The sequence below is a fragment of the Phyllobates terribilis genome, unplaced genomic scaffold (assembly GCF_046119375.1).
Source record: "Phyllobates terribilis strain yellow unplaced genomic scaffold, ASM4611937v1 Scaffold_5__5_contigs__length_657084704, whole genome shotgun sequence".
In the NCBI taxonomy this organism is placed as follows: domain Eukaryota; kingdom Metazoa; phylum Chordata; class Amphibia; order Anura; family Dendrobatidae; genus Phyllobates; species Phyllobates terribilis.
In genome coordinates, this window is record NW_027362765.1 from 425,573,637 (window position 1) to 425,598,074 (window position 24,438).

A 24,438-nucleotide genomic window follows, 5' to 3' on the forward strand; every position below is an offset into this window, starting at 1 on the left:
GCAAAGAGTGAAATGTGTGGCTTACCTGTGTCATTTTCGCAATGAATTCTGCAGCAGTATTGTAGAGGTTTCCAGTTTTGAAAAATCCTTCTCCTCCAATGCAGTTCCTTTTTTTAAACCAAAATTGTGTTTTACTCCTCCTCCCCAGGTCCACCACTGAGTTTCTACCAGAGCTCCTTGGGCCTGTTATTGTCTGCCGTGCTGACTCCATGTCGACAACGCTGCAGCCAATAACTGAGCTCGGTGGCTTTGCCAAAAGTTGACTCCACAAGCCACTCAGAGCTGCTTAGCTCACCGATAAAAAAAATTGTGCTTTACTCAAAAAGCAGCCATGGAACAGGAGTTTCCAAAATTGGAAAACCCCTTTAAGTGCAAAATGAGTAGTTTCTATAGAAATAGTTTGATTTTCCTCTTAGTTGGAGAGGGCATATAACAAAACAAACAAAACAAAAAAGAAGCACTAAACTAATAAAAAAAAGAAAATCAAGATAACACACGGTGGAGCTGGCGATATCAGGAGTCACCTTGAACACAAAGATATCAGAATGCCAAGTGTCACAGTTGATGAGGTGCGCGCTCATTTACCGTCTAAAGGCTTGCGGGCTTAATGAGTCAAACAAGTGACATTAAAATGCTATTTATGAACTCATTTAGGACCGAATTCTTCTCGTTGTGCAACAATCAAACAGAAGGGACGTGAAAATGACAATCATATTTCAAGAACACAGAGAAAGGAACATTCGGTTTGATTCATCACAGACACTCGTTTTGTCTTGTGGTGCTCACTGGAGTTTTTTTGCGTCAAATTCTTCAAAATGGTGCACGAGGTTCATAAATTTGGCACAAGATAATAAAAAAAATATATATATATATAAAATGTATATATTTATCTTTTTCTTTACCTAGTTTTTCCAACATTTTAGCACCAAAAGTTACAAAAGTGTGCCAAACTTAAAAAGTGGCATAAAACGTACAGAAAATAAGAGCACTAAAAAAAGGAGGAAATTACTCCAGAAAAGTAGAGAAACAGCAATGATTAATCAGTCGATTGTATCCAAGAGCAGGATAAAAAAAAAAAAAAAAAAATGTCAAAAAAGGGGTTGTCCAGGCTTTTTACATATTAAATGTGTGCATCTAGGCTGCAGAATGCTGACAGTCTGTAATATACTCACTGCCAGCACTCTGCACCGTTGCCTAGATTCCACACTTCGGCATGTGACCAGCTCTCTCCTGATTCTGGAGGAGATGGTCACACCCCGTCTAGAGTTTTCCTGTCTGGCAGAGACTGGATGTAATGTCAACATACACCACACCCCCAGTCTCTGCCAGACCCTCCTCTAGCTGCTTCTAACGATTCTGGCAATTGCGCAGTCAGCCTCCCCTACACGGAGCTGATCACTGGCCTTGCAGGAAAAAGGGATGGAACAAAGGAGGAGTGCATGGTAAGAAAGAGAGAAGAGGGGTGAAGTATATATGAGAGGCAGTTGTATAGGAATTGACAGGGGAACAGAGCAGGAAGGAGAGACCTAGTGGCCCATCATAGGGGGTTTTGACTGAGGAGTGGGTAGGGATGCCATGTTGCTATTGTGGGCAGGGGCATAGGGAAGAAGTGGGGACAATTCTGTGCTAAAGAGCAGTAATCTTGTAAGTCCCGCTAAACATCTAGAGAAGTTTTATTATAAGTTTTCCATATTAAAAGGACTTGTGGGTGGTGCTTATTGGAAAAGGGGCAAGGCTTGGCACAACTTGTGGGAGGAGCCACACAATTTAAAAAGCTATTCATTAATTATCACAGTAGGGATGCCAAAGTCTTAGGCAGGAATTGTATGTTTATTGTGATCTAATGGGTGACACCTGTCTAGTGCGCTAGTGACATGCGAGTTCCTTTTGCTGTCAGTGTCAGTCCCTGCTTTATGGGATGAATTATAATGTAGGCACACCTAAATGGATACCAATCCATAATTTGTAGCAGGCACTACTACGTGGCTACTGTCGGAAAATATCAGCCACATGGTAGTCCTAGTCTGAAAGTAGCTCTTGCCAATTAAAGGGGTTGTACCAAATTTGGTTTTTATCCACTACTCAAGAATATAGCAATGGCGTTCCCTTTTTTATTTTATCAAAGTAGGGAGGTATGGGGGGGGAGGGGGTAGTGTCCCTTTTCTCCAAGGCGCTGGCCTGGGTAACGTATGTCTCGCATGAACGTCAGCACTGTGTTGGCATGAGACAGCTGATCGAACTGAGCTCTGCAATCAGCTGTTATAATCTTTAATAATAATAATAATAATAATAATAATTATTATCAGTGTAATTGCATCTTAGGTGTCCTGCCTGTGTGTGCGCGAGTGTGTAAGTAATAAGGTATCGCAAATAAAAGGGCAATGTGTCTCCTCCGCAGGATGTCTCTGTCACTTTCATATAATAAGTATATAATTCCACATGTGTTAATGTACAATTTTCATAGTCATGAAAATACAGAAAAATCTTTAAATGAGAAGGTGTGTCCAAACTTTTGGTCTGTACTAATATATATAAAGAGAATGTATTATCATGGGAGGTAGACGGCACCGACACTGGAAACATGGACTTTCCGCCTCGTACTTCTGTTGAAACCAGAAAAGAGTAATTTGACATTTGAGAAATGTGCAGCTAAAGAGCCGATTCAACGAGGAAAAAAAAACAAAACATTGCCGGCCTCTAAAAGGATAGTCACCACCATATACTTTCTAATTGAAAGGTTTCAGCGTAGAAAACTGACAATTTACTAAAAACGCCAGACAGAAGACTAATCCGGGAGATGATTAAACAGAGGCGGACACAATCAAGGGTTACATTTAATGACGAGGTGGGACGGGTTTATGGACAGAATATGCAGGTATAGGGTTCACCTTGTTAACATAAGCAGCGGAGGTTATTTATGAGCTGGAACAACATTAAGGGCTCGTTCACACACAATAGGCCTTAAGTAGCATTTTCTTATTATTTTGGGTCTCCATCTCTCAGCACACTTATACGTCTCTACACTGGCGGATACAGACATAAAAGGGCCCCTGTGCAAGAACAGTATATGGGCCCTTCGCAGTCCTATAGCTCCTCATAATACACAGTTCCACCTACTTTGGAGGGGAAAATGGCCCCCTTAAGTCTAGGGACCCTGTGAGCATACACTGGTTACACCAAAGATATATCCGCCCATGCGGATTTATGATAAACAACAGAGTAAAAAATGGGGTGCATAGTGCACATAGCGGGAAACAAAAAAAAGAACAGGTGAAAAGGTGGTCACCTATAAAAGCTTGTGCTGGAAGAAGGCACAACTCTGTGAAAGGCATGGAAAATCAAGGACTGGCCGACTGCTGCTCCATCCGCTGAGCCAGGAACATTGACTATAAAATGCACTAAAGGAAAGTGAAAAAATAAATTTAATTTATTCAGGACGAGTTTCAAAATCAGTACAACTGATGAAGAAATCAGACAGATTTCGAAAAGCGTTGTCCGAATAATTTGAAATTTTTTGTGTTTTTTTTTTGTGTTTTTTTCCACTTGTCTCGTATTTATTGTCCGCGCCCCACAGTCTGCTTTTTTTTCTCTCCTTTTTGTGGTCCATGATAAACAAGAAATCTTATATAATCTCATCCTGCAGTCACTTTCTTCCATGAGTTTCCAACTTTATGCCGACATACATTCAATAGGTCATCAAGATTGTGGATCGCCGTAAGAAAATACAACTTTAGCATGGGACTAAGCAGGGGTCAGGTTCGTTGCACTCATGGAGGAACGTTCGTTTGCAGCGGGCCTGTTTAAAACAAGACCAAATCACTTTCACTTGGTCTTAAAAATCAGCGCGCTCCTTCTGTTGAGTCTGTAACTCTTATCTCTCTTTTCCTGAACCATCTTCTAAGCTAATGAATTCTCTGTCTGCTATATTCAGTGACACAGAGAATGCAAACTCTAAACCCCAAAAAAAAGGAAAACTATTTCTTATTCTTGAAGATCAAGGAAAGAGAAACCAGGAAAAGGCGCTTCCACCACAAAGTATATGGAAATCCCAAAAATTATGGGTAACAGAGCAGTTTGCTCAACCAATTAGTTTAATAAAAACAAACAATGGTTAAAAAAATTACTTAAAAACACAATGTGTTTCGCCTCCAACCAGCCTTCATCAGGTGTTATCTCCATAATTATTAGGATATCCATATCCTTTGTGGTGGAAGAGCCTTTTTCTGGTTTCCTTTCCTTGCTGTTCATTGACACTGGAACTTCCCTTGAGGAATAATCCATGTTTTGCCAGGCCGGCTGCAGTCCACAACATGAATCACGCCTTGGATACATTCATTTCTAGAGTTGTGCCACAACTCTGCCAGGTGAGCATACACTCCATTTTTTCACCCAATCCATTTATTGCCTTAATTACTATGCTTAGATAGTACTTCTTTTTCCCCTATCCCTAGGGAAATCCTTCTATTTTTTCTTTATTCTTGAAGATACATGGATTTCAGTAAAATCCCAGGACGTTAGATAAAGTCAAAAAGCTTCTCATAGATCTGAATAGATTTATTATGTCATTCTTACAAAAACGGTGCAATTACATTTTGGTGACGGATACTCCTAAAATTGATCGAATAGTCAGATTACGAGGTTATAGAACAGAGGCAGCTGGAGCTAAAGATTTAGATTAAAGTCCATCCAGATTTCCCCGGCCACCGCAGGAAAACTGTTGTGTTACAGCCATTCAGGTGAACGATGACCCATGTAATACAAGGACGCAGAGTCCTACAGAGCGCTCCTCTGTTCTGGCTCACAAAGGGTGGTCCCGAGTGGAGGGGGACTCCTCTGGTATGTCCAAATGCTTTAATAGAAATGATCCTTTAAATCCAGAGCCCCAATTCATCTTTAACCTTCAAATAGGAGCTACTGGGACACAAAATTAATTATGGCAAGAAAAAAAAAAAAAAAAAAAAAAAAAAAAAAAAAAAAACACAACAATATAAAATATTGCTGAACTAAAGCATAAAAGTCATATAACAGCTAAGAGAAATGCAAACCAAATATCACATCTTACAAGCCACTTATATCCAAATCCTGCATGAGAGAATAACGATCTGGTCCGGTTACAGGCTCACAAAGACTAAACATATGTGGCTGAACACGAGCATATAAAACAAGCAGAAAAAAAAACAGCTCTTCAGCACTGCCCCATTGAATAATATTGGTCCGAGTGCTGTAAGCTTTTTTTTTTTCTATTGAAAGTACTCGGACCGAAAATACGGTTGTGTGAACGAACCCCAAGCAGAAGTAGCCCTCCGTGTTATTAGGAGGTCCTACCAATACAATTCCTGTCCCTGTGCCCTATTACAGCATATGGACCCTATACATGGGAGCCCCCTGCTATGTTACAGGCACCTCTAAAAAAGCAGCACTTATGCTGGTGCACCAAGCCCATCCACGTACCCCCCAACTGCAGAGGGAGGATGATTAGGTGATAGCAACTCTATCTGGAAAAATCCGTTGGTAACTTAGCATTCTGTGATCTGACCATCCTTTAAGCGACTATGTAAATATAATAGCAAAGTAAATGAAAAAAAATACATAAAAGTAAAAAAAAAAAAAAAAAAAAAAAAGCAATATGCCTGTTAAAAGATTATGGGCGCTCTACGAGTGTCTCAGACGAACAAGCCAAATATAGCTTGTGGTCCTGTTTAAGGAAGAAAGTAGCTCTGTTAAAATGTTATATATATATATATATATACACACACACACAGTCATGGCCAAAAGTATTGAGAATGAGACAAATAGTAATTTTTCCAAAGTTTACTGCTTCATTTTTTGTAATGGCAATTTGCATATACTCCTGAATGTCAAAGAGTGATCAGCTTAACAGCAATTACTGTACTTGCAAAGTCAATATTTGCCCAGAAAATGAACTTTAACCCCCAAAACACATTTCAACATCATTGCAGTCCTGCCTTAAAAGGAGCAGCTAACATCGTTTTAGTGATTGATCCATTAACACAGGTGTGGGTGTTGATGAGGACAGGGCTGGCGATCAATCCGTCATGATTAAGTAAGAATGACATCACTGGACACTTTAAAAGGAGGCTGGTTCTTGGTATCATTGTTTCTCTTCAGTTAACCATGGTTATCTCTAAAGAAACACGTGCAGCCATCATTGCACTGCACAAAAATGGCCTAACAGGGAAGAGTATCGCAGCTACAAAGATTGCACCTCAGTCAACAATCTATCGCATCATCAAGAACTTCAAGGAGAGAGCTTCCATTGTTGTCAAAAAGGCTCCAGGGCGCCCAAGAAAGACCAGCAAGCGCCAGGACCGTATCTTAAAACTGTTTCAGCTGCGGGATCGGACTACCAGCAGTGCCGAGCTTGCTCAGGAATGGCAGCAGGCTGGTGTGAGTGCTTCTGCACGCACTGTGAGGCAGAGACTCTTTGAGCAAGGGCTGGTTTCAAGGAGGGCAGCAAAGAAGCCACTTCTCTCCAGAACAAACATCAGGGACCGACTGATATTCTGCAAAAGGTACAGGGAGTGGACTGCTGAGGACTGGGGCAAAGTCATTTTCTCTGATGAATCCCCTTTTCGATTGTTTGGGACATCTGGAAAACTGCTTATTCGGAGAAGAAGAGGTGAGCGCTACCACCAGTCTTGTCTCATGCCAACTGTAAAGCATCCTGAAACCATTCATGTGTGGGGTTGCTTCTCAGCCAAGGGAATCGGCTCACTCACAGTCTTGCCTAAAAAAACAGCCATGAATAAAGAATGGTACCAGAATGTCCTCCAAGAGCAACTTCTCCCAACAGTCCAAGAGCAGTTTGGCGCCCAACAATGCCTTTTCCAGCATGATGGAGCACCTTGCCATAAAGCAAAGGTGATAACTAAATGGCTCATGGAACAAAACAGAGATTTTGGGTCCATGGCCTGGAAACTCCCCAGATCTTAATCCCATTGAGAACTTGTGGTCAATCATCAAGAGACGGGTGGACAAACAAAAACCAACAAATTCTGGCAAAATGCAAGCATTGATTATGCAAGAATGGACTGCTATCAGTCAGGATTTGGTCCAAAAGTTGATTGAGAGCATGCCAGGGAGAATTACAGAGGTCTTGAAGAAGAAGGGGCAACACAGCAAATACTGACTTACTGCATTAACTCATTCTAACTGTCAATATAACCTATTGGTCCTCATAATATGATTGCAATTATATTTCTGTATGTGATATAAACATCAGAGAAACACTAATAAAAACCAGAGGCCTGCAGATCATGTAAAAATATAATTTTGGTGTCATTCTCAAAACTTTTGGCCATGACTGTATACAGTACAGACCAAAAGTTTGGACACACCTTCTCATTTTAAGCTTTTTCTGTATTTTCATGACTATGAAAATTGTACATTCACACTGAAGGCATCAAAACTATGAATTAACACATGTGGAATTATATACTTAACAAAAAAGTGTGAAACAACTGAAAATATGTCTTATATTCTAGGTTCTTCAAAGTAGCCACCTTTTGCTTTGATTACTGCTTTGCACACTCTTGGCATTCTCTTGATGAGCTTCAAGAGGTAGTCACCGGAAATGGTTTTCACTTCACAGGTGTGCCCTGTCAGGTTTAATAAGTGTTATTTCTTGCCTTATAAATGGGGTTGGGACCATCAGTTGTGTTGTGCAGAAGTCAGGTGGATACACAGCTGATAGTCCTACTGAATAGACTGTTAGAATTTGTATTATGGCAAGAAAAAAGCAGCAAAGTAAAGAAAAACGAATGGCCATCATTAATTTAAGAAATGAAGGTCAGTCAGTGCGAAAAATTGGGAAAACTTTGAAAGTGTCCCCAAGTGCAGTTGCAAAAACCATTAAGCGCTATAAAGAAACTGGCTCACATGAGGACCGCCCCAGGAAAGGAAGACCAAGAGTCACCTCTGCTTCTGAGGATAAGTTTATCCGAGTCACCAGCCTCAGAAATCGCAGGTTAATAGCAGCTCAGATTAGAGACCAGGTCAATGCCACACAGAGTTCTAGCAGCAGACACATCTCTACAACAACTGTTAAGAGGAGACTTTGTGCAGCAGGCCTTCATGGTAAAATAGCTGCTAGGAAACCATTGCTAAGGACAGGCAACAAGCAGAAGAGACTTGTTTGGGCTAAAGAACACAAGGAATGGACATTAGACCAGTGGAAATCTGTGCTTTGGTCTGATGAGTCCAAATTTGAGATCTTTGGTTCCAACCACCGTGTCTTTGTGCGACGCCATTTTGAAGACCCATGTTACATAGTCTCATGTGCATAAGGCTTTAGGACATTGACCTTGGGCCGGGAATACCCTCATTCTCAGACTCTACTGGTCTCAGGTGGCATCGATGATCCGGATTACATGTGCCCCCCCAGACTCCAGACCCCATAATACTCGGCTTTCAGCACGAAAAACAGGAAACAGAATTGGAGATGGAAGAAAAACTGGCAGCTTCTCTCATCTTACAAAGTACAGCTGTCAAAACAGAACCTGGAATCCGCACGTAGATATAAATGCATGAATGGACACCTTCACCGAGGAAGGGGAAGACTCTGCAACTTAATTACTTTTTTTTTTTCTTAATATTAAAAGGAAAACAAGTTTAGATTTCTCGCCTTCTGTTCACCGGCGTCTCATCGGCGTGTATTCCAGTAATGGTGGCCGCTGCCTGCTGACTCTCGCCTCCTTGTTTAACCAACAACCAGTTAGCGAGATGGAACAGAGAAGTCGCCCGCTGAGAGCAATCTATGGCGAGCGCACATGGTAGGCACGCGCTCCAGGAGTAAGTAACACAAAATCGATCTCCTCGCGGAGGTCCTAATTGATCCAGTACAATGTGATGAGTTTATCCTTTCACACTCAAAGCTCCCATTCATTATAAGCACCATAAGTGGCTTTATGAAGGGATAATTGCCCGTGTTAGAGCGGCAGAGATAAACCGGAACAGAGAATAAATGACAAGGAACGGTAATGTCCTAGAAGCAACCAACGCGTGCAATTTTCATCAACAAGTCCCTATATCCATGTACACAGAATGTGGCAAAGTCTCCCCAAAGATTCTCATTATCGTGGCAGAGATGGCAAGTGCCCGGCCCCGGTCGTAGTCAGAAGAGAGCAGCGGTTACCTGACCTGACACAGTAGCCAGCTTCCCATAAGCGAGGCCATGTAAGGGCTCTCAGATGGGTCCAAAAATAACGTAACCCTGATGGTAGGCGGTAATTTGTGCCAATATACTACAGCCCATCCCATCCCCCTTTGGAATATGCCTGAAATTTTTGTGCAAATTTTGAAAAATTTTAGCAAAACATGCAACTGTTTGCTCTAAAGATAAGGTGCAAAAAAAAAGGTAAAAATACAAAAATAAAGATCAGTGTTGATTTTGCTCAAACTTCACAAACCCAATGCGCCACTTTTAAGACTTTGGCACAAAAGAACAAACAAGACAAAAAAAGTGATGAATTGGACCCCATAAATTCAAGATAAAATGCTTAATATATGCATAAATTGAAAAACGTACACATGTTGGGCATCTACATAACTGTTATAACTAGTGATGAGCGAGCATGCCCATTACTCGAGATTTACGAGGATGCTCGGGGTGCTCACCGAGTATCTTCAGCATGCTCGGGTGTTATGTTTGAGTCACTCTGTGCTCATGATTTGCGACTGTTTGACAGCTTTAATACATGTGAGGAATGCCCATTTCTTAGGCATTCCTCACATGTATTAAAGCTGTCAAGATAGTCGCAAATCATGCACACGGAGTGACTCAAACATAACACCAGAGCACGCTGAAGATACTCGGCAAGCACCCCGAGCATGCTCATAAACCTCGAGTAACGAGCATGCTCGCTCATCACTAGTTATAACCTGAATGATTAATATTTATTAGGTTAATCAGTGTGAAACGTGAAAAATAAAAATCTGTAGGATAAAGAAAATGTATAGAATAGGCAAAACATAGATTAGTTGGAGGGGGAATTCAGACGCTCGGCAGCACATGCTGTCGCCTCAGCGCTAATGACATTGCTGCAGCTTCTTTAATACCTGCGCTGCTCCTACTACATAGTGGTGGAGCAGAGAACTGCAGCATTGTTCCATAGACTTCAATGGGCACAGCAGCTACTAGGTTGACGGCATGCAGATAAACAGCACAATGCTAATGCTTGACGCTCACACAAGCGCTTCTGTCCCTTTGAATAGCAGACCGGCATGGATAATGAGTCGGACCCCCGTCTTAACATTGACGGCCTATCTAAAGGATGGGGCATCAAAGATTGTTTAAAAAAGTTTCACTGTATCAGGCAATAACCTGATACGTTGTGTCTTTTCAGGTGAATTCCGGCTTTTTTTTCTCTTTTTAATATAGACTTTTTAGGATTTTATTTTGCCCAAAAGAAAGAGAAATAATGAAATCCCTAGTCTCTCAGTAAGAAACCATTTAATATTTAGTGTACACGGTAAAGCACTTAGCTGCGATGTTCTGCAGGTTTCCTGGCCCAGTGAAAACTATTTCCAAGTCTAAAGAGAGAAAGTTGAACAATTCAGGGCAGTAATTCGGCAGGAATGTGCGGGGCATTCCAGCATTTCATTAGCAGGAGGCTTCTGCTGAAGCGCTTTCCTCACTAGATTATAAAACCCTCAGTCGTCTGTGCCAAAAAGTAACGTATTCCAAGACGGCAAAGACTGGAGTGATCGGCGGAGACCGGACTGGGATTAGATCAGGTGCAGCCGCCATTTATAATACAGAGGAGAGGAAATCACGCCACGTTAGAGGGAATGCATGCGGTTAATATTGAAAACTTTACAGGGCTGTGGCCGTTTTCCCAGAAACATATTAAGGGGTTATTCTTATAGGATGAGGATAACTTAAGGAGCGGAGGGTCCGACCTCAGAACGAGGTGAGAATGAAGCGGTGGCAGCGCATGCGCGTCACAATCCCATTCATTGTCTATGGGATTGCAGCGGATAGCGCTTGGTTATCTCTGGCGGTTGCATAGGCATTTAATGGCACAGGCAGTACACATGTGCAGCCACCTCTCCATTCGAACAATTACTTAGAGTCCTGATCTTGGGATCAATGGGTGTCTCAATGGTCAGACCCCCACCAATCAACAAACGATGAATGAATTGATTTGCCAGATCCTAATCCAGTGGCCACCAGATGGGAACCCTACGAATCGCATCATTCCTGCCAGAAGACCCAGCACATCTTCTGATATGTAGTCCCCGACACAACATCATCAGTGCGGTGTGAAATGCACATGATGCTGCACCAGGCCTACTAATCAGAAGAGGTGCCGGGGGTTCCGGCAGGTTGGAAACGGCCTTCTGGTGACCATAATCTACCTACATGGCCCCTGGACCAAGGTCCTGAAAATATGCTCATCTCTTCTAAATAAGCTTAATTGGAGAATGCAAGATATGTAATGAATTAGGGTGGGCTGGTAAGATGGAGTGAGCCAATACATTCCTGGCATGGTGGCTGGCACTGAGATCTAACTATGGCCTTGTAGGAGAACATACAATGAAAGATGAGATTTCCCAGCGAAGTGCACCATTTGTGATTAAAGATTGTCATTTACTGTTCAGACAGAACACTGTAGAACGAGAAGAAAGAGGAAGTGTTACAGGGAGGACGGGTCTAGATGAAGCGCCAGGTCAGAGGACTCTGATGGCGCAGTTCCTTGGTATATAAAACCAGCGCACCAAAACAGGAGCAGATTTGGTGCCAGGAAAGGGGATGATCAGGACGTGTGGCAAGGAAGACCCTGAGGCGGGGGTCCAGGAAGCGTGAACCAGCGGGCTGTGGTGCGCATGGAAGCAGAACCCAGGCGGCACCAGTCAAGTTCCGGAATCCAGACGACACCAGTTAAGGCCTGAAGATCAGACCTGTGCCGGTCAAGACTAGGAGTCCAGACGATGCCAATGAATTGCTGATGTTCAGCCCTCATCCCACCGGGTACGAGAGACATCCGCAGTCGGTCAAGCACCGAAGATCCGAGAGGAAACTCCGCTCGGGGGTGGGCGCCTGCGGTGATGAATGGGAGGCGCACGAGAGTTGGGCCGTTACTTCTGATACTGACGTAACCGTACAGGGGTCAGTCAGGGGTGGTGCAACAGAAGGGATGGGGACAGTCCAGAGTGCAATTGGTAGACTTTGTCAAAAGGACTTGTGGCCCAGAGGGAAGAATCGGAGACCCCCGCTAGGGCCTATTATATAAAAGGGAACGTTATAGTGGTACCCTTATTACTGGGGACAATGCTCTCATAAGAAACGGGATATACAGTACAGACCAAAAGTTTGGACACACCTTCTAATTTAAAGATTTTTCTGTATTTTCATGACTATGAAAATTGTACATTCACACTGAAGAACCTAGAATATAAGACATATTTTCAGTTGTTTCACACTTTTTTGTTAAGTATATAATTCCACATGTGTTAATTCATAGTTTTGATGCCTTCAGTGTGAATGTACAATTTTCATAGTCATGAAAATACAGAAAAACCTTTAAATGAGAAGGTGTGTCCAAACTTTTGGTCTGTACTGTATGTAACATAGTGAAATTCCTCTGCAGGAGTTATAGTGCGTTGATAACTGTGATATTATTGTATATTGAATATTGTACTGCGTAATTACCCGGTTATCCCTGAATTGGGTGATTTTTTACAAAAACTACCCCTTTCCTATATTCACACCTGGAGAATACATAGATAAGTTGGTTACTTCCACCTTGTCCTTGTCTGCGTGTAGCATCCCAGTCACCTGCTTTACAGCCTAAATATACAAATATCAAAGTATATCAAGTAAAATAAAATCTGACCGAGCACTCCACCCATCAGCCTATGGCGGTTTTAATCACAGCAGGATCTTATCTGCCCATATAAATGTAGGCTATCAGCCCAGGAGAGGAATCACATTAGGTTAGGTCCCAGCAAAGATGGTCACCTTGTCGCTGGCTACTGGGCATGCATGAAATGGCCAATTTATGCGCTAAGTATATTTGTTTTTTCCTATTTTCTACAGCAGTAATGCAATTCCAATTTCATATATTTCATGTTTGCATGCTATAGCGCTAGAGTGCAACTTTGTTATTTATGGCCTAAATGATATTGGTCCGCTCTGATGGCAAATCCCATTGAAAAGGCTTTGTATAAATCAAAAAGGCTCATAGTCTTTCAAGTCGTCAAATAAAATGTAGGATTTAGCAACCAAATAGGCAGTAACACAAGAAGACAGCTGTCCAAATATGACCACATGCAAGTCCCATAACGGTATGGCGCACCCAGGACATCTTTGAATTTTCTTCAAGTGGCTCGGACAATACCCAACAAGAGAAAAAAAGGTCAATACCTTTGGGTGGAAAGTAAGATTTACTTTCTGCTTTATGAGGCCAATCTACCACCAATGGACCAAACCTCCGAAAGCTTGCAGTGATCTCATCTGGGGAAAAAAAGCAACGTAATATAATAAGCAAATATACTGGAATCAATTAAGTATTTAAAAACAGACAATTTATGTTTATGTTGGGGTCACATGTTGCGGCCGCAGCACTTTTTTTTTGCCATACATAGTTGTATCCTCCACAATAGAACAATTCAGGATCATCTTTGCTTCTGTTTCTCTTTAACTACTGTTCCTCTGTTATTACTCCTGATCATTTAGGAATAAATGATCTACACGATGACAGTGCTCCCCTGCCTCCTGTTTTCCTACCAACGAATGGTGAGCTCCAGACGATTCACGGTTTGGGTCATCGGCACAGTCTTGCCGGCTGTCTGCACCGTGCACGCTCTGATGCTACCAGCAGGAACAGCTTTGCCTCCGCAGCATCGGAGAGGCGCAGAAGCAGCCGAATTAGCAATCTAGTTATCCTCAAATCTGAACTTGCTTACCAGTTCCATAGAAAACAGCTTGCAAGCATGCACTTCTTTCCTAGGAAACAGGCCACAGCTGATAAGACTGCAGAAGTGGCCAATAATGGGCAATGAAAAGTAAACTTTAAGATTAAAAATAATTCCCTTCTTGAAAGGGGATTTTTAATAAGAGGTAAATTTCCAAGTTGATTGTTTTTACAAACATTTGCTATTTTTGCCCATTTATGAAGTTGAGAAAACCCCCTTTAAATAGGGAAGATCTGGATGAGACAAAAACGCACAGATACGGCAGGACCGCAAGGAACCAGATGGGGGTGAGGGTGATGGTAGCGCTCATCTGCAAGGGTTCTGCAAGGAGAGTATAACCAAGGTTTATTATACACACCAACGCGTTTCGACGCCTTTCTCAAGTTAAAAAAACAAGTAAGTGACACGTAGGTGTGATTAAGCAAATTGCCTCTTCAGAGAGGAGGAGGACTAGAACTCTATAGCGCCAACTGTTGGAAACAGCAATCCTACAAGTCACTATCGACCCTTTATAATGAGCCTTGCAATATGATTTAGGATAAAAGCCAAATCAGAATCTCAATTTGCAGACACGGTGTTTCGGGCTGTTGCCCCTCGTCAGTGCAAAGTATGAGGTCTGATTTGGCTAGGTGAGAGGCTCTGGACTGAGGTCTAAGGGGTAATGTTTCTCCTTGCCTTGCTCATACTCTCCGGACCTCATCCTTTCCGTGAGCACAGCCCACACATCGTGATAATCTCTACTTTGCCAAGCCCCTTTAAATAAAGGCACATAAATGCCAGTGTCAGTCTGCCTTTATTAACATGCATTTTGAAATAGCACAAGCAGAAGATCCTTAGTAATTGACAACACATTGCATGTCGGTGGGTATTTTAATACCCTCTTTTCTCTGTAATAGAAAATATTGAGCACGCTGCGGATTTTGTGACTATAATCACAGCGGAAAAAGTCCATCATTCACGGACCTTCCCTTAAAATAGTTATTTCTTCCATTACTTTAAAATTCACAATGATATTTTGGGTACTGTTGTATTGTCTACACATGAAAAGAGTGGATCACATCATCTGACAATGGAAAGTACCTTCATCAATGTCTGGAGGCAATCCGCCAACAAACACCTTGCGAGAGTAGCGCTCAACCCGTTCGCCGTTCTGACAGTGTGTGGGAGAACTCAAGCCGGAGGACAAGGACTGGTCAGTGTGACTATCGCTAAGGAATCCATCTTCAAAGGGGAAAAGAGAAGATCGACCTAAAAAGTGAAAAATAAATTGCGTTTAAAAAAAAAAAATTACAGTACAACCAAACTGTTAAACTACGATGTTCTAAAATCCCCAAATTTTATGACTTAGTACAAGTGAATGGGGTCACATTGGAACCCTCAAGGTACCTCGACAAGCAAGTCATAAAAAGTCAGAATCAGTTGGATATTTTGGGACTTGCTTATCGCGGTACCTTGTGTGTCATAATGCAACCTCATTCTATTGAATTATGCTGGTGTGTAGCAGCGGCACACAGCAATCTTTGGCTGCATGACCTGCGCTTACTCTTCAAAGAGAAGTTCTACAGCAGATGATTTGCGTATGATTTGAAGTAACATACCCCTACTATTAGTCACTTGCAGTCTTGTGCTTTTATATGGTCACAAAACTTGTTATATTCTTATAAATAACAGTATGGGAAAAGTGATAATACATAGTACATGGTAATTGTTCATTAATATTAGTAAAATGGCACAAGACAAGAGAGGTACACTCAGAAACAAGATTAAATGTAGTAAAACTGAAACAACCAACCACTCAATATACAGAAGAATTACCAGTACAGCCCAGTAAGGACAGAACATGAGCATTAATACCTAGATGGAAATACATTTCTGGCTACAGAAGAGGACAACACGCGGCGTGGGATGGTGAGCAGAAATGTTTGTTTCTTTCAAAAATGTGCTGGAGAAGAATGGAAGGGGCCCAGAATGGGGGACATTATACTAGAATGGGGGACAATATACCAGATAGAGGCCCAGGATGGGGAGCTTATAACAAAAAGGAGCTAGGACAGAGGACATTATTACATGGGGGCGAACACGTACGTCTTTATAGGATGTACAATGCTACCAGGGTCCATACATCTGACCAACATACAGATGGGGGCCAAGGTCCAAATTTTGCACTGGGGCCCATTGGACTGTAGTTACGCCACTGATTGCAGCAGCATGTGTGTGTCTGCCTCTAGTTCATCCCTGCATACACTTCTACTGAGAGTGAATGATCAATCCAGGAGGAAAACAAATTCTATCACGACATATTAAAGGGAGACGGTCACTTCGGAAAACACTATTTAGCTGCCTCTATGACTGAAAGCCGGTAAGTACAGTCACAACTCACTATATTGTGAGTGGCAGCTGTAAGCATGTGCTGGCACTTTGACAGGCGGCCGTGCTTCTGCGCAGAGTGAGCAGTGAAAGTGGTGGGGAGTGCTTACAGCTGCCACTCACAGTATAATGAGCAGCGACGGCAGCGGCTCCGGGCACGCCTCTATGACTGAAAGCCGGCGGCTCATGGTAGGAAATAAGCTCATTTTCTCAGGTACCCAGCACGTTTAATAATGGCAGACAGCATTGTAACACTATTTACCTGAAGATTAACTGTATAGCTGCATGTATAAATAGTGTTTTCCAAGGCGACAGGTTCCCTTAAGTCATTTATCTAATGAAAATTTATAAAAAAAAAACAAACAAACTCAAATTCTACATATATAAAAATCAATCACAGATTTCACTAATTTTGTTTTACATAAACATATTATATACAGTACAAACCAAAAGTTTGGACACACCTTCTCATTTAAAGATTTTTCTGTATTTTCATAACTATGAAAATTGTACATTCACACTGAAGGCATCAAAACTATGAATTAACACATGTGGAATTATATACTTAACAAAAAAGTGTGAAACAGAAAATATGTCTTATATTCTAGGTTCTTCAAAGTAGCCACCTTTTGCTTTGATGACTGCTTTGCACACTCTTGGCATTCTCTTGATGAGCTTCAAGAGGTAGTCACCGGAAATGGTCTTCCAACAATCTTGAAGGAGTTCCCAGAGATGCTTAGCACTTGTTGGCCCTTTTGCCTTCACTCTGCGGTCCAGCTCACCCCAAACCATCTCGATTGGGTTCAGGTCTGGTGACTGTGGAGGCCAGGTCATCTGGAGAAGCACCCCATCACTCTCCTACTTGGTCAAATAGCCCTTACACAGCCTGGAGGTGTGTTTGGGGTCATTGTCCTGTGAAAAATAAATGATGGTCCATCTAAACGCAAACCGGATGGAATAGCATGCCGCTGCAAGATGCTGTGGTAGCCATGCTGGTTCAGTATGCCTTCAATTTTGAATAAATCCCCAACAGTGTCACCAGCAAAGCACCCTCACACCATCACACCTCCTCCTCCATGCTTCACGGTGGGAACCAGGCATGTAGAGTCCATCCGTTCACCTTTTCTGCGGCGCACAAAGACACGGTGGTTGGAACCAAAGATCTCAAATTTGGACTCATCAGACCAAAGCACAGATTTCCACTGGTCTAATGTCCATTCCTTGTGTTCTTTAGCCCAAGCAAGTCTCTTCTGCTTGTTGCCTGTCCTTAGCAGTGGTTTCCTAGCAGCTATTTTACCATTAAGGACTGCTGCACAAAATCTCCTCTTAACAGCTGTTGTAGAGATGTGTCTGCTGCTAGAACTCTGTGTGGCATTGACCTGGTCTCTAAGCTGAGCTGCTGTTAACCTGCGATTTCTGAGGCTGGTGACTCGGATAAACTTATCCTCAGAAGCAGAGGTGACTCTTGGTCTTCCTTTCCTGGGGCGGTCCTCATGTGAGCCAGTTTCTTTGTAGCACTTGATGGTTTTTGCAACTGCACTTGGGGACACATTCAAAGTTTGCCCAATTTTTTGGACTGACTGACCTTCATTTCTTAAAGTAATGATGGCCACTTGTTTTTCTTTACTTAGAAATTGTATTATGGCAAGAAAAAAGCAGCTAACAGTCTATTCAGTAGGACTATCAGCTGTGTATCCATCAGACTTCTGTACAATACAACTGATGGTCCCAACCCCATTTATAAGGCAAGAAATCCCACTTATTAAACCTGACAGGGCACACCTGTGAAGTGAAAACCATTTCCGGTGACTACCTCTTGAAGCTCATCAAGAGAATGCCAAGAGTGTGCAAAGCAGTCATCAAAGCAAAAGGTGGCTACTTTGAAGAACCTAGAATATAAGACATATTTTCAGTTGTTTCACACTTTTTTGTTAAGTATATAATTCCACATGTGTTAATTCATAGTTTTGATGCCTTCAGTGTGAATGTACAATTTTCAGAGTCATGAAAATACAGAAAAATCTTTAAATGAGAAGGTGTGTCCAAACTTTTGGTTTGTACTGTATGTGCATGACAAGACCTCGCTTGTTGTGGCCCAGAACTCGGTGCACCATTCCGCCCCCTCAATCACCACCACCCGCCCCTCCCCTTATGTTGATTGTCAGAGTTCACTTTTGAGCGTTACTCGGCTTGAACCCCTAGCCGTGCAAACACCGGCACGGCAGAAGCGGAGAGCTGACAACTTTGTCTTCTCTTGAAACCAAAACTCATAGAGCCTCAATGAAAGAAGTTTTGGCTGATGAAGTGCAAAGAGGCAAGAACAGAAAACGTAGCTGGTAAAGAAGAATGTTCCTTCTGCTGTGACGGAATAGTGACGGCTGCAGCCGATTAGCAGCTGCTGATCGCCTGCAGTGGTCACATGACATTATTTATGATTGTCGGGTGATACAGAACAGATGTTTTTAATGCAAAAAAATAAATGCCCCAATAAAGTCTGCCGAGCATTCATCACAGATGACTGTTCATTATAAAAGCTAAGCCAGCCCCCTGCTCTGCCTAAAAAAATTGGGCTTTACTCACCCTCCCCGGGTACAGCATAGAGCCTCTGCTGAAACTCTGTGTCTGTTATTGCCTGCAGCGCTAGTGTCGGGCCGACGGCACTGTAGGCAATCAGTGAGCTCAGCGGCACTGGACCGTCAAACACGAGTAGAGCGACAGAGTTCAATTTTGAACCGACGTCAGCGCGCTACAGGCAATCAAAGACACCAGGAGCAGCATTAGGGACTTTGCACTGGACCAGGGGAGGATGAGTAAGGCACAGTTTTGTTTGCTTTCTTTTGTTAATTCAAATTGCAGCCAGGGGAAAGGGTTTGGGGGGAATTAGGGGTTTACCAAAACAGGAAATCCCCTTTAACAAGCCCACTATCCAAACTATATTGATGTACCAACTGAGCACTACTCATATTTTATGATTTTATTGGATTGTTAGTTCTTTTAGTGAATATTCTACCGCTATTCAATTACACAAAATACTCTCACACCTATTATCAGAGACTTTTAAGATTATTTTTATGATGATTTTTAAAATAACCACTTTCAGAAAGTATCAGTCTCTAATAAATTGTCCCAGCAATCCGTATACAGATAATTCTCCAGAATGAAAACCAAAACAAGCGGGGCGTGCAATAAATATCATTAAATGCCACAATATAAAAAAAAAGCAACAACAACAAAAAAAGTCATACATCTAAATATGAAGCAAGGTCCATCATTACTAAAGGCCTAACTTCTAAACCACTTTACCCACATTATTTTACTAGAGGATACACACACAAAAAATAGATAAATAAATTTAATGTAAATTAAACTATAAAAATAAGATCTAACAGAAAAGTACACTGTTTCTAGGTAATTTGTCTTAAATCAATGATTAAAAGGGGTTGTCCAAGATTTTTTTTTTTTTTTTAATCGATGACCTATCCCATTGCTGGGGGTCCGACTTCTAGCCACCCTACCAATCAACTTTATTGAGGGACCAAGACATTTAGGCTTACAGTGTTCCCTACTCTCAGCACAGCACACATTTCATAGTGGCTATGTCGGATTTTGCCGCATTGTTCCATTCTCTTGAATGAAATGTATGGCGTGCCGAGTGTATGGTGCAGTATAGAAAAATAAGCAGCTAAGAGTTGGACTATCACCAGCCTAAAATTGATGAATAAAACCTTGATGTATTATTCCAGAGAAATCCAAATTTTTCTTAAAATATAAATCTGTTAAGATCTATGGGCGTGACATAGATCTCCCGGAGAATCAGTCTCCAGAGCTTATAATAAATGTAAGGGGACATTATCAGTGTGAGACATGTAATGACTGACCGTCTGCTCTCCTGATCTACATATCTCACATTGGTAACGCCTCGTATCATAAAAAGTATTCTCTAGAGGCAGATTCTCAGGGAGATCTATGTCCGGCCCGTAGATCTTAACAGCTCATTTACATATAAGAAAAGTGTGGATTTCTCTGGAATAAGACATCAGATCACAGATATAAAGGTGTAATTTTATTCAACTTTCTATGACCTACATGCCTATATAAATGGCTTAGGAGGGTAGATCCTACTAACAGTTTCCCTTTAAATCCAAAAAGTTTCAAGATCTGGACTTAAATTGCCCATATACACACACAAGGATCTAGAGAGAGTTGAGTAACTTTTATATTATGCAATTTTTTTTTTTTTTTTTTTCCGGGAACTGGAGTACCCCCCACCCCTTTAACCAATCAATGAATCCACAACACGCACACACAAAAAAAAAAAAAAGTTAAAATCATTACAGAAATACCCAAAACCGAAATAGTTCCCGTAAGAATCAAGCCGAAAACTAAAATTAAAACTGTCATTGAATTAAGAGAGAAATTTCCCAGTCATTCAAAAGCATCATCAATGAATTACATATAGGGGGAATGAAATAAAATCACAAAGCATCCAAAAGCTTATTATTATTATTATTATTATTAGATAGTGTTGATTTGTTTTTTTGTCTAAAGATTTTGGTAAGTAAAACACCCAAAACAAGTGTCAGTGTATTTACCTCGTCTTCGGCCATAGCTCCTGGCTGCATGGAAACAGGAAAAGTTGGGAAGGTTAAACACACAAAACATACACATTGGATATCCTTGTTCTGAATGATATCGTGCTGTGATATTACAGTCATGGCCAAAAGTTTTGAGAATGACACCAAAATTATATTTTCACATGATCTGCTGGCCTCTGGTTTTTATTAGGGTTTGTCTGATGTTTATATCACATACAGGAATATAATTGCAATCATATTATGAGTACCAATAGGTTATATTGACAGTTAGAATGAGTTAATGCAGCAAGTCAATATTTGCAGTGTTGCCCCTTCTTCTTCAAGACCTCTGTAATTCTCCCTGGCATGCTCTCAATCAACTTTTGGACCAAATCCTGACTGATAGCAGTCCATTCTTGCATAATCAATGCTCGCATTTTGCCAGAATTTGTTGATTTTTGTTTGTCCACCCGTCTCTTGATGATTGACCACAAGTTCTCAATGGGATTAAGATCTGGGGAGTTTCCAGGCCATGGACCCAAAATCTCTATGTTTTATTCCATGAGCCATTTAGTTATCACCTTTGCTTTATGGCAAAGAGCTCCATCATGCTGGAAAAGGCATTGTTGGGCGCCAAACTGCTCTTGGACAGTTGGGTGGAGTTGCTCTTGGAGGACATTCTGGTACCATTCTTTATTCATGGCTGTGTTTTTAGGTAAGACTGTGAGTGAGCCGATTCCCTTGGCTGAGAAGCAACCCCACACATGAATGGTTTCAGGATGCTTTACAGTTGGCATGAGACAAGACTGGTGGTAGCGCTCACCTCTTCTTCTCCGAATAAGCTGTTTTCCAGATGTCCCAAACAATCGAAAAGGGGATTCATCAGAGAAAATGACTTTGCCCCAGTCCTCAGCAGTCCACTCCCTGTGCCTTTTGCAGAATATCAGTCGGTCCCTGATGTTTTTTCTGGAGAGAAGTGGCTTCTTTGCTGCCCTCCTTGAAACCAGTCCTTGCTCAAAGAGTCTCCGCCTCACAGTGCGTGCAGAAGCACTCACACCAGCCTGCTGCCATTCCTGAGCAAGCTCGGCACTGCTGGTAGTCCGATCCTGCAGCTGAAACAGTTTTAAGATACGGTCCTGGCGCTTGTTGGTCTTTCTTGGGCGCCCTGGAGCCTTTTGGACAACAATGGAAGCTCTCTCCTTGAAGTTCTTGATGATGCGATAGATTGTTGACTGAGGTGCAATCTCTGTAGCTGCGATACTCTTCCCTGTTAGGCCATTTTTGTGCAGTGCAATGATGGCTGCACCTGTTTCTTTAGAGATAACCATGGTTAACTGAAGAGAAACAATGATACCAAGAACCAGCCTCCTTTTAAAGTGTCCAGTGATGTCATTCTTACTTAATCATGACTGATTGATCGCCAGCCCTGTCCTCATCAACACCCACACCTGTGTTAATGGATCAATCACTAAAACGATGTTAGCTGCTCCTTTTAAGGCAGGACTGCAATGATGTTGAAATGTGTTTTGGGGGTTAAAGTTCATTTTCTGGGCAAATATTGACTTTGCAAGTACAGTAATTGCTGTTAAGCTGATCACTCTTTGACATTCAGGAGTATATGCAAATTGCCATTACAAAAAATGAAGCAGTAAACTTTGGAAAAATTACTATTTGTCTCATTCTCCATACTTTTGGCCATGACTGTACATTGATCAGTCATAGCTTAGTGTGCATTGAATTGCAAAGAATAAAAGCTTCCATATTCTGAAACTAGCACTGAAGATTTCAAGACTTCTCTTGTGCTGCACCAATTCTCTGGAATGCACTATCCTAGACAGTCAGGTTCATTCACAAAATCCAGTTTGAAGCCGGCCCGAAAACATTTTTTGGGAAAGCCCATCACATTCCTTAAACTCTTTTCCAGTTTCCACTTCTAGAAATGTATCCCTCCTTCCAATAGCATCCCCAATATTCATTGCATCCTAATGCACTTTATTTCTTAGCATACAGATACAGTCAGGTGTTTGGATCATGCAGCTTTATATGCACTACTCCACTTAGAATAAAAGATACCGGGATTACTGTTTATTTTTTTAAAACCGCACGCTTTTACCTTTTGTGTCACCCACACAAGTCATTGAGCTCCTCCTGCCATTTTCCCAAGTTCATTAACCGAAGGGTAGACCTAAATGACCGCCAATCAGTTTGATGGTCGGTGGTCATTTAATAGACTGCCCTTCATAGGCTGCAGTCTCTCGGCAGCACAGGTACTATTTACACAGGGCCATGTGCGGCAGAGAATTATCTTTTGAGCAAACCAAATTATCATCTTACTTGATGAACAAGCATTCTGTTTCTTCGATGGGTGATTGGCAGCCTGTTTAAACTGCACAATTTTCGTGAAATGAGTGTTACTATGATATTTGTGCATCATATCTGCGGGTCCCAGAGGTCAGACATGCATCAATCAAAGTGATGCCATATTGTAGCAAAGAGCACAATGTAGTGCAGTTCTCTAGTCATCTCTTGTAATGTCCGCACATCACCCGACAAACGGGTGCCCAAAAGACTATATGTTTGCGGCACCAAAGGAGTTTCTGTAACTCCTATGAGCAGTATAAGAGAGATCAGCACACATGAGCTGACCCAGCCATGCAAATTACATCTGTATATGGGGATTATCCTTGAATGAGCAAAGAGTGACAAAAGATCCTCGTAAGTGGGGTTATTTCCCACCATCAGAAGCAATTGCTCATTTCTAGGCTGTGCCAGGACTTCCCAATAGTGGTGGCCTGGCCTGCCAGGGTACAGTCAGCCTCCAGATAGTGGTGGCCTGGCCTGCCAGGGTACAGTCAGCCTCCCGATAGTGGTGGCCTGGCCTGCCAGGGTACAGTCAGCCTCCCGATAGTGGTGGCCTGGCCTGCCAGGGTACAGTCAGCCTCCCGATAGTGGTGGCCTGGCCTGCCAGGGTACAGTCAGCCTCCCGATAGTGGTGGCCCGTCATGCCAGGCAACAGTCAGCATCGCCTACTGTCAGTAGCACCACTGTGCAGAGAATGCAAAAAGTGTTGGTCCCCATTAATCATTTTATGGAAAATCTAGGTGCTCCAAAGGCTCAATCATTCATAGCTGCCATTTTAAATAAACAAGTCGGAATATGGTCAATCATATATGCGGAACTTCCATGACTCATGAACAATTTGGCAAATCCGGAAAGTTCCGTGACATCTGCACTTCTGGAAAGTTTCTTGACGCTAAGATGCCCTGTCATGAGAGGGAGCTGCCGAGTCTAATTGCACATCCAGAGGGGGTGTGACGGGGGTAGTCATGGTAAATGTTTACGGCAGCATGCAAAAGTAGAAATCTGTCTTACATGCTATACAGGGAAGGCAACTTTTAGCCTGTACTACAAATGGAATAAGTACGATACATTGGGCTTTGATGCTAGGTTTGTTGAATACATAAAATAAAGCAAAAAAAATAACATTTGACAGAAAAACCTTAAAACCCTTCCCATACACGCCGCATTTACAGCGCGCACTTACATACCACAATTAGAA

General features: G+C 42.0%; 1 protein-coding gene across 5 annotated transcripts in view; it reads right to left on the bottom strand.

The window, feature by feature from the left end:
• The window catches only part of CPEB3 (cytoplasmic polyadenylation element binding protein 3), a 97,073-nt gene that overhangs the window by 20,270 nt on the left and 52,365 nt on the right, over nucleotides 1–24,438 (bottom strand). For 4 of the 5 annotated variants that reach the window (XM_073685232.1, XM_073685235.1, XM_073685234.1 and 1 more), the window contains 3 exons: nucleotides 20,898–20,921; nucleotides 15,019–15,186; nucleotides 13,388–13,477 (listed from right to left, as the gene is read on the bottom strand). In XM_073685232.1, coding sequence (XP_073541333.1) covers nucleotides 13,388–13,477; nucleotides 15,019–15,186; nucleotides 20,898–20,921 — 282 coding nt within the window. The remainder of the gene's footprint in view (nucleotides 1–13,387; nucleotides 13,478–15,018; nucleotides 15,187–20,897; nucleotides 20,922–24,438) is intronic. The other variant, XM_073685233.1, reaches the window with a different exon arrangement.